Source organism: Taeniopygia guttata, chromosome 4, assembly GCF_048771995.1.
Source record: "Taeniopygia guttata chromosome 4, bTaeGut7.mat, whole genome shotgun sequence".
NCBI classification, from domain to species: Eukaryota; Metazoa; Chordata; class Aves; order Passeriformes; family Estrildidae; genus Taeniopygia; species Taeniopygia guttata.
Window position 1 is genome coordinate 18,249,530 of NC_133028.1, and position 11,028 is coordinate 18,260,557.

At 38.0% G+C, this 11,028-nt stretch overlaps 1 protein-coding gene across 2 annotated transcripts; it reads left to right on the forward strand.

Moving 5' to 3' along the window:
• The first annotated feature begins 694 nt into the window (after positions 1 to 694).
• ZCCHC4 (zinc finger CCHC-type containing 4) lies at positions 695 to 10,846 on the forward strand. Of its 2 annotated transcripts, XM_030270864.4 has the most exons (13): positions 695 to 832; positions 1,131 to 1,249; positions 2,569 to 2,651; positions 3,328 to 3,603; positions 4,078 to 4,158; positions 4,472 to 4,544; positions 5,027 to 5,177; positions 5,677 to 5,777; positions 6,895 to 7,016; positions 7,604 to 7,679; positions 8,173 to 8,224; positions 8,915 to 9,059; positions 10,612 to 10,846. In XM_030270864.4, the coding sequence occupies exons 1-13, from the start codon at positions 748 to 750 to the stop codon at positions 10,733 to 10,735; spliced, it is 1,488 nt and encodes a 495-aa protein (XP_030126724.4). In that variant the 5' UTR covers positions 695 to 747; the 3' UTR covers positions 10,736 to 10,846. The 2 variants fall into 2 exon arrangements, with proteins under 2 accessions (XP_030126724.4, XP_072784142.1); XM_072928041.1 differs by lacking the exons at positions 695 to 832; positions 2,569 to 2,651 and having other exon boundaries at positions 1,053 to 1,249.
• Positions 10,847 to 11,028: the final 182 nt, after the last annotated feature.

Sequence of the window (11,028 nt, forward strand, 5' to 3'; positions counted from 1 at the left end):
CAATGAAGGAATTGAATTGCACCATGTTGTTACAGGTTTGTTTTGCCATTTCTGTAAAAATGTGTTAATCTCTTGTCACCGGAGTGGTTCTTCTGCTGATGACAGAGGCACTAATGTGTTCATCACAAAGCCAGTCTGCCTTCTAAATTTCTGGCTAAACACAGTTTGTTTGTGTTTTTTTTTTTTTTGTCTGGAATAAAAAAATTAAAAACTGGAATACCTACAGCACAGAAAATTACTTTTGTGCCCTGAATGATGTTGTTCTCACCCGCCAATTGCCATTTGCATTTATGTTTAAGTTACCTGGTTTAAGACTTGACAGTCATGTTTCTAGGTCTGTGACTTATGTAATGTGGTAAATATTTTTATTTTGATAATTTTCTGGACATTTAAGACTGGGAAGGGGAGAAAGATTGCTGCTTTTATGAAACCTTCAGTATTTCAGACATTGCTGTATTTTGTAATTCTAAGCAATATTGTTGAACTCAGAAATAATAAAATGCTTGTATTTTATATAATTTTGAGTGGATGTGAATATTAATGTGGTCTGCAGCAACTTCAACTACCTGAACTGTTTAAACCTTAGCTGTAAAACACGGTACAGTGCAGTTGAAAAGGGAAATGCTGTATAAGCTGCTCCGGTTGTTTCTGTGCGAGCCGTTCATTGAAAGTGCCGCCCTTGCGTCTCCGGTACCGCTGGGGGGCGCCGCCGGCCCGCGCGGTGCCCGCTGGGGAGGAGGCGGTGCCATGGCGGCGGCGGGCCCGGAGCGGCCGCGGTCCGCGGCGCTCGCCCTGCTCGGGCCGGCGCCCGGCGCGCCCAGCTGCCCTCACGGTGAGGCGCCCGAGCCGCCCTCACGGTGAGGCGCCCGAGCCGCCCTCACGGTGAGGCGCCCGAGCCGCCCTCACGGTGAGGCGCCCGGGCCGCCCTCACGGTGAGGCGCCCGAGCCGCCCTCACGGTGAGGCGGGCCCCGGGCACCTCCCGGGCGTCCCCACGCTCCGCTCCCCGCGCGGGCTGTTGTGCAGCAGTCCCTGCCAAGGCCGTGTTCTGGCAGCTCGGCTCTTGCGGCGGAGCAGTGAAGCAGATCTGCAGATACTCCCTGTATTAGCCTGTCCTCGCGTTTGTCCCTAGGTCCTGCACTTCTGTTTGTGAAGACCAGCCAAGGAGAAGAGGAAGGAAGAAGATTCTATGCTTGTTCGGCTTGTAGGGACAGAAAGGATTGTAACTTTTTTCAGTGGGAAGATGAGAAGGTAAGAGAGCACTGCGTAAGGCTATGGCAAAGGCTCAGGGATATAAAGGTGAGCAGAGGTCTGGAGCACCTCTCCTGTGGGGAAAGGCTGAGAGAGTTTGGGTTATTCAGCGTGGAGAAGAGACGGGAGCCCTTACAGCAGCCTCCCAATACCTGAAGGGGGCCTCCAAGAAATCTGGAGAGGCACTTTTTTTTGCAAGGGCGTGTAGTGGAAGGACACGGGGTGATGGCTTTAAGCACTAAGAGGATAGGTGTACACGAACTATTAGGAAGAAATTCTTTACCGTGAGGGTGGTGAGGTACTGGAAAAGTTACCAGGAGAGGCCGTGGATGCCCCATCCCAGGAAGTGTTCCAGGCCAAGCTGGGTGCGGTTCTAAGCAACTTGGTGTGGTGGGTGTAGTTACAACCCTCCTACCCATGGCAGGAGGGTTGGAACTATATGATCTTCCAATCCAAATCATTCTATGGTTTTATGAAACATCGACAATTTTTTTTCTCTGTTTAGCAATTTAAAAAGTATATTTTATTGTGGAAATCTCTGACAAGTGTTGTTTTCTAAACTTTGTGTAATAGTTGATATTTAGCTGAGACTTCTTTCTGTCAGGAGAACATGTTGCAAATATAGCTTTCAAGAAAGGCTGTGTGCATTTTGAGCAAACCTGGCATTTCTTATTCTATTGCCAAAACATATAGGAAGTTTACCAATGCTTTGCAATGTTGAACAGAATTGGGTACTTCTGATCCCAAGACGCCTTTGTTTCCCCTAATTAAGATAAAGAAAACATATTGGATACAAACAGCAGTGGGGTATACAAAATGCTGCGATGGTATGTTTTGTGGGGACAAAGTAGAAGACTCAGAGAAGAGTGTGAGAGCCTGAAATGTTAAAGACTCAGGTGCAGATCGTAACAAGGAACTGTCACTCTTTTAAAATTATTTCACACAAAAGACTTGGGCAACATTTCTATTGTCATCAGTTTTTCAGGATCAGATCATAGTTCTTCACAGAGACCACAGCTGCTGGCACACATTAATAGAAAGGATGGCTCTTTATGTCTTCCTCATGATCACCTTTTGGATTTTTCTCTGGAGAATGAAGTGCACAGTTAAATTCACAAGAGGCTTGTGTTGTTTTGCAGCATGCCCCTGTGCTGCGGACATACTTGTTTTTCTGAAACAACAAATGTGATTATTTTTGCTTGCAAAGCAGCTAAAGCATGAGACCTTTGATGCAACCTCTTTTCCATGATGAGATTTGATGTACCACACACAGCAGTAGCTGTCAGTTTTGTAACTTCTCATGTATGCACATTTTACAGGTGTCAGAAACTAGGCTTGCAGCACGTGAAGAATATAATAGAAATCATCAGCCTTTTTTTACACACAGACAGAACGTGGACAGGTATTGTTAATGTATATTTTTTGCGGTAAAGATATGGTAATACGGGTTTAGGTGCTCTGAATGTAGAGATAACATTTTAGGATTCTTTAAAATATAAAAAGATTAATTTGAGCAAATAAGAATTATTGTACAGCAATGGAAAGGAAATAGCATGAAACACTGAACTAGAGCATGGTGTTTTCAACCCAGGAACTAGGGAAGGGTTGGGGTTTTTTTGGGTATGTATAGTCATTCCTATGTCAGTGCTCATAGTGGGCTTACAAGAGGTCAGTAGCAATTTCAGTTAACAAAATTTTCCTGACTTTAGCCTACAAAAATAACAGGTTTAACATTGTGAAAAGAAGCAAAGGTAACATAACAACAAGTGATGTCTGAATTTGATGTGTAAACATACAGGACTTTGCTGATAGTTGATGGAGTCTTCACTCTGTAATCCAGTTGCTTTATGGAGATTCCCAGTCTATTTGGTGATAATATTTTATGCGTTTCAAAGTGTCCTTTGAATTTTTTTTTATATATAATACTTCATTCTTTTGGAGTTTTGTGAGAGCAATGTAAACTGCATTGTCCATTTAAATGTCTGAACTAAAATATATAAAAGCTCCTCCATAGCTCCCCTTCCTATCTTTGATAGAGGCTTTTTTCAATTGTTCCCTATTGTCTTTTGTACTTAAAGGTACAAGAATTTTGTTCTGTTGCCATTATCAAAGAGGAGGTTTTGTCAGGAATGTCAGCAATTGCTATTGCCAGCAGAATGGGAGAAACACTCAGATCACCAGTTCCTGTGTGATATCACCAACGCCCAGCTGAAAAGTCCGAGTCAACTTCTATATCCACTGGAGAATAAAAAAACGAATGCACAGTATTTATTTGCAGACAGAAGTTGCCAGTTCCTACTGAATCTCCTTATAGATTTAGGATTCAGACGAGTGCTCTCTGTTGGAACACCCAGGTACACCAATAAGAATTGTTAAACTTTCAAATAATTTTTCTCTCTTAAAACTGTACAGCTTACTAATGCTTATAGTCAATGATTCTCCCATAATAAGAGGTTCACTATGCTTTAATTGGTTGGGATTATCCAAGCATTGAACTTATAAGATACCAGAGAAGACTGTGGCAACACTGCCAATAACACACATACACACTTCAAACCTCTTTGGTAGTTATGGAAGTGACACTGCGTTTCTTACCTTATGCTTTTTTTGTGGTGATCCAGTAGGCTCCACTGACTTCTCATCTTTCAAGATGAACCTATTTTTCTAACTTTTAAGTACAGGCCAAATGAAATCACCAAGTTTAGGCTACTCAGTTTTCTTTATCTGTTTGGTTTACATTTAGTAAAGTATTCAGGCATTCCTGTCTTCCAGGATAATTTCTGAAGTTGGTGATTATGTTAAGTTTCTTTGTTCCAATTATACTTCAGGCTTCATGAAATGATCCAGTCAAAAGCATCACAAGAAGAAGAATTCAATGTTAGAAGCCTTCTGCTAGATATTGATTTCAGGTAAGTTTTAACAAATGTTTATGTATCTGAAGAACATATACAAACATGTATATTCTTCCTGCTTTAAGAGATAAATTGGTGGTTCTTTTCCCTTTCTTGTCTCTACATCTGTGTTCCTGTATGCATACACAAATGACATCCAATTGATGAGAAAAGTAAGTACACTTAATAATTTCTCAGTATTAGCATGTGCTGTCAGTAATCAGAACCCAAAGATGATGTTTTTCTCAGGGCTTGTTTTCACTCTAAATACCTCCTAGGATAGACAAAAAGTTATTTATATTTTTCTACTACTATCGAAATTATTTTACAGGTATTCACAGTTTTACACAGAGGATGAATTTTGCCACTACAACATGTTCAATCATCATTTTTTTGGTGGAGAGGTAAGGCCAAGTATTTATTGAGTGCTTTGGTAAAAAAGTGCATGTTGTTGATGCAGAATTTTGTAAGAAACTCATTACTAGTCTAGTAGAAAACATAATCGTAAAACATGAATTAATAAGATCATTTTAATAGAAGCAGCAATTAAGGTGTGTAAGCAACATTAGTTAGCATAAATTTAATAGTCAACTTTTAATTGCATGAAGAGCTCTACTGAAAAGGAGATCTCCTTTTCAGCAGTTTCATTCTTTGATTTTCAGTAATGTTTTTGTATGTTAGGCACTTGTTTTCAGTTCTCCAAATCTAGGTGCATTTTTTGTGGTTTTTTTTTAATGCTGCCCAAGAGGAAATTTACCTCCTCAAGAGGGGAGAAAAGTTCTATTTTCAAAGTTGAAACTTCTACAATGATCGGTTTATTGCCTAAGACAATATGTTTTCAGTTCTTGAATCATTATTTCTGGAAATTAATGTCTGTTTCTTACAGGCTGCACGTGAAATTTGCAGGAAATTCTTGTGTGAAGGGAATGGTGAAAGAGTCATTATGGTAACTGATCCCCCATTTGGAGGTTTAGTGGAAGCACTGGCTTCTAGTTTTAAAAAACTGATGGCAATGTGGAGGGAGAGAGAAAAAGAAGGTAGGTATTACAGCCAGATGGGTGGTTTGTGCTGTAACATCACTTTAAGGAAAATACCCATTTAGAAGTCTGTGATTCTTGTTACTGAAGTGAATGTGAGCACACTCATAATTTCTGAAGATGAACTACCATATATGTAATTTACTCTCCTGATACTTTTAGTTCAGTAATGCCCAATTCTCAAAGTCTGCCTTAAAAACATTTCCCTTTTTTTTTCAAATTTACTTTGCAATTAAAGTGGACTTTAAAGGTAGAGAAAAATAAGCTATCAAACCAGTACTGTTTCTTAGCAATGTAAGCAGATGTTTAGTTAAATGGCACTTATATCTCCACATGTACAGTATGCCAAAACTTTCTGTCACCTAAGAGAACTAGTCCTTGTGACCAACATGATGTACATATCCATATTTATGTATTTGGAATGCTCACTGTAAATTTCTCTGTAAATGCTGCATGTGCTATATTTTTCTCCTCTGTAAACCAAAATCTTCATTACTAGATCATGACAACAGAGAGATGCCCATGTTCTGGATATTTCCATACTTCTTTGAGTCTCGCATTCTTGACTTTTTCCCAAGCTTCAGTATGATGGATTACCAGGTATGGCTGAACCCAGTGAATCTGCTGAATACCAGTTGTGTGCAATGTGAAGAGGAGTATGAGTGAAAGAGATGCAGTGGCAGTGCTTCTCTGTAGCTCTGTAGGGCCATGTTCATGTGAAGGCTGGATTCTGTATTTCTATTAGTCATATCTGTGATAACTTGATCATGTTCCTGTTACGTATCTCTAACTCATCTGTCATTTATCCATGAACTTGGATCCATGGCTTTCATGTAACAAAATTTTCAGTAATTCTGACAGGTGCTTGTTGCAGACGTGAGAGGTAACTTGATGAAGAGTATTTCATTCTTCACAGATGTTAAATGTCAGTGGGTAGTGCCCAGCCCTAGAAAAAGTAATCTATATATATCAAAAAATTAAGGTCTTTCATCTCCAAAACTGCTGGGATCAGAGTACAATTCCAATGATGGAAATGTTTGGAATTACTTAATAAGTGAACTTGTCAGTGATAAAGCAATAATCTGGCTTCAACTTCTTCAATATTGTATCCATTCTGTGCATAGGGTAGGCATGCGTACTTCACTGCGTTTTGAGAGCTCAGTCATGGCTATCTATGATGCTAGAGGTTTATTTTTTCATGTAACAACTCTTCATGAACTTTGACATTGATGTTCTAAACAATGTTTCTTAAAGACTGAAAATTTTTTGAAGAAAATGGAAAACTTATGCTGGGCTAGACTGCATTCCTGCCAGTGTTCAGAGCTGAGAGGTTTTGTGACAAGTCTCTGAAGGCAGTGCTGGAAAAAGCGGGCTAATTGGATTTACAACTTTGTAATTATGCTGAGATGGGTTAAGATGTCATCTCTTGTACTGACAAACTAAACTATATAGATCCTTTTTTTATAGTACATTTCTCTTGTAATCAATTGCAATGTTATCTTATGTATCCCATGCAAACTAGCAAAAACAAATAAGTACAATATGATTATTGAAGGGTAGTGAATCTAACCTAATTTGTTATCTTATTTGGGGTTGGAGTCTTGTATATAAAAATGAACATATCATAAGGCACTTATAAATATAATAAATATGTAAATAACTCTGCCTGTGCTTGGTATTCAGTTTAAGAATCTTTTTTATGGTTTTATTTTTCTAGGTAGACTATGATAATCATGCACTGTATAAACATGGCAAGACAGGTCGTAGACAGTCTCCTGTCCGTATTTTCACGAACCTTACCCCAAGTATGATTGTGCTTCCTGAAGAAGAGGGATATAGGTAAGAGGTATTAATGCTCAGGTGACCTTTGAAAGAGTGTCTTTGTTCTTAATTAGGCATAAAGTCTCCAAAGGAGTATGGGATGGTGCTGTTCCATAGTGTCTTGCCTAATTTGGATGCCAGGCTTAAGACTGCATTTTTCTGTCCCATTCTAAATTTGCATATTATATAAAAAATGTGTAGGAGAGCTGAAATGTCTAAGAAGACACTTAAAATTTTCAGTGTGGAATTATGAGATTCCTTATTTTGTCTGTAGGAAATACTGTCTGCTGTCTCTCTCTACAAGGGAATTTTACAGCTATGCCTGATAGTCAGCTGTTAATACAGTAGTAAAAAAATGAACTTGTAAGAGAAGCATCACGGACAGAGGAATTTAGTTTCATTTACTACTGATACTGTTGATAGTTTGACCCGAATTTTACTGTGTGGATATACTGTGTGTAAATGGCCTAAGTGGTCATTTATGCAGCAAAGATAGAATTTTTAATTCAGCAAAGTGATTTTGCAGTCCTTATATTAGTTGTTAAGGTTGTATAAATTTCATTGTTTTGTGAGGAAATAGAGGACCAGTACATCTTTTTCCCCAGATTTTGCACTGTATGTCAGCGATATGTTAGTTCTGGTAACCAGCACTGTGAGATATGCAATTCATGTACATCAAAAGTAAGTATTTTCACTTCTTTCTGAATGAAGCTTTTGCAGTAGTCAGATAGTGACCTCTGTAATTCTTGCTTTGGTAAAAACCTGTTCTGATACTGAGTCTATGGGAAACCCACAGCAGTTCAGTTTCATAGACTTATTATTACCTTCACAGTATATCTTCCATAACCCACTGGAATTAATTTCTCTTTCCCTAATTCTTTTGCATTGCAAAGAGGACAGGACAAGTTTGCTGCTTGCCACTTAGACCAGAACTTACCCAGCTGTGGTCTGTTGACATGTGCATTTTTGCTTATGCTTTGAGATTGTAGAACTTGCTAATTTCAAAATTTCATTTGTGATTTTCACAGATTCTCAGGACTGTTGTTTCAGAGTTACAGTCCTTCCTACAGAGGAGTTGTTTCTGTAAACAGTGGGACTGTACACAAGTAGTTCTGTTTTAAGATAGAATCAGTGGGGGGTTTAATAAACAAAATAATTTATTTGCCTTTTGTAGGATGGCAGACCATGGAAACATTGTGTTCTTTGCAAAAAATGTGTAAAGCCCTGTAAGTACAGAAAACTGTTTTCTAAATAAAAGTGGATATAGTCCAAAGAAACTGAAATTCCAAACCAGAATAGAAAATATTCTGTAAAAGAAGTAAAATATAATTCAGAAGACATAGAATAAACAAAAAGTCTCAATTTGACACAAGTTACTGTTCTTTAGTTTAGATGTACTTGCACTGTGTGGAAATGCAGGAAATTCTTGCCAAGGCACACTAAATCCCATTTACATTTATCATGGCAAAACAGAAATATTTCCATTTGTAATATAAGTGTTTCCTAATTTTCTAAACTTTGAATTTTCTAAACAAGTAGGTAATTACTAAAATGTTTGAGAGATCATGGTAAAATTGTTTAATGTTCAAATATAGTTGTATTTATGCCTCTGTATAAATAGCTGAAGCAGTTATCTTTGTTACTGTTAAAAAAATCAAAATCTGTAAATACGTCGTGACATCTGCAGTATTTTTCTTTTGAAGATGACACACAGGATAAAAGTTCTAATGACAAAACAATTCACACTTAATTGCACAATATGTCTAGTAATGTGATAAGGGTCCCGAAGGTGACTACATCTATCTCTGTAAAGCTAATCCAGAATTAAAAACCTGGTAATGTGGCTTTAAAGCTTAGTTTCAGAATGTTCAATTTAAACTTTTTCAAGATCATATATAATGTTATATATTTTGCAGCTTGGTTTCACTGTAACAATTGCAACTGCTGCACTCTTCCAAAGCACAGCTGTGAGAAGACTGACATTGGCTGTTTCGTTTGTGGCAAGGCAGGTCACAAGCGCAGTGCCTGTCCCAGTCTCTCCCGCCCCAGAACAGCTTGTCAGTAAGTGTCATATTGCATTAGTACAGTAAAATACAGCATTCAGATGAGATGAGATCTTACGTCACGGAATCAGTTCAGACGGAGATGATTTTTTGCTTTAGGTGCTGATGTGAGCTTTCCCTATTGCTCACTTGCTGGGTTGTTGGGGAGTATATACTGAAGGGAGGGTATGATAAAAGGCAGGTCACTTTCTGGGGCTTCCAATTCCCTGTCTGTGGGTTTTCTTTCAAAACTGATTTATATGGATTCAGACTTGGTGACTGGTGCATGGAACTCTGTCAAGATGACTGAAAATTGAAGTAATGGAACACTTTCATCCCCTTTGAATTACTCATGAAATGGCAGAGAAAAGAGACACTATAATAGAGTCACCAAGAGTCACATTGAGTACTTGTAGTCTTCCATGATCTTCCTTTTGTTACATACAGAACAACACTGTATACATAGCTGTATGTATCAGAGAGCCAAGTAAATGGTTTGTGGTTGTCTTCAGATGGAACTAACTGAAAAGAGGAAAGCGGATTTGCTAAGAGATGATCCAGCAGATGGCTCAGTCTTTCCAGTTCAGGGTAACTGATTGCACTACTATAAATTCCTCTCCAGAGTAATGGGTTTTTTCTGTGATTCTGGACTTGAATGGCTGTAGCAGTGGAGGGCAAATTTTCCCTCCCAAAAGCTGTACCTGTGTTACACAGTGAGACTCGGGGTGTTACCCTCTTGGATCAGTATCTAGGGACTCATCAGATGCCTGCTGGATAGCAGATGGGTACAGGTGTATTGCTTCATGTCCTACTGATACTAAACCAGATTTTGCTTAGGGAGTATTAGACACAAAAAGTAGCAATGTTTCATTTTATATATCTCTCATAAAAATTGCGTCTCTTAATGTTTCTTTTTCCTTTGCTAAAGAAATTAAAAAGAATGCTAGAAGAATTTATAAAACCTCATCTGTTTTTTCTGTCAAGGAAGATACCGTTCTGTCAGTTGTGCCACAATGATTTTTTTAGGCCATCAGTTAGTTCTTTTGCTGATTCATTGCAGAAGATAACTTAGATTTCTTTTTCTAATAAAAATGTTGTATGTTTTGTTACAATTACTCAGCATTTTGTGTTGTGATATCTTTTGCCAGAGATAGAAAACAATCCACTTGCTAGTTGTATTTAGGTCCTGTACTAATTGCAGGATGCTTCCTAATGGTGTTAAACTTCACATACTTTTTTCTAAGTCTTTCTATTATATATTAATGCAGTATATATTCAGCACGAAACTCTGTGTGTGCTTTTTTTGTACTCAATGAGTGAGTTTCTTGTTTTCAGTATCTGTGTAAATTTAAATGCTGAATAAATACATAAAATGAATATATATTGGCAATAAAGTGGACAGTTTTGTGAACTTGAAAGACCATAACATTTTGAGACAGGTAATGTTCCACGTACTTCACATACTACCACATAATTAATATACTTATTTAGAATACCAGCAAATGTATTTGTACAGAGAAGTGTGTTCTTCATTTTATTCTAATCTCTATGTTCCTTTTTTTCCTTTACAGACCTGGCAAAAAGAAAGGGCAGAAAACTCGAAAGAGAGTAAAAATGGGGATCTGTAAAAGATTAGCTATGAAATATGCCATATTCTCCAAGAGGAAAGTAAAGAATAAGAAAAAAATGACATGACTCTTCTTGCTGCTACATAGTTGCTAATTTATTTTTTTATTGACAGCCTTTTGTTCCATTTTCTAAAAATGTAAGTGCTAACATCCAGAATAAAACCTGATTGAATTGACAGTTCCTTTATCATCATTACTGATACCAAACAAACAAACAAACAAACAAACAAAAAAGGCAACAAACAACTAAGTGAACTACCACAGCCCTTGCCATGTGTGTGTATAATGTGATAATGTTGTACTTAGGATTAGCTATTTCTCTAATTCGGTGGGTGCTGGACGTTAAGGGTCTTACTGCTG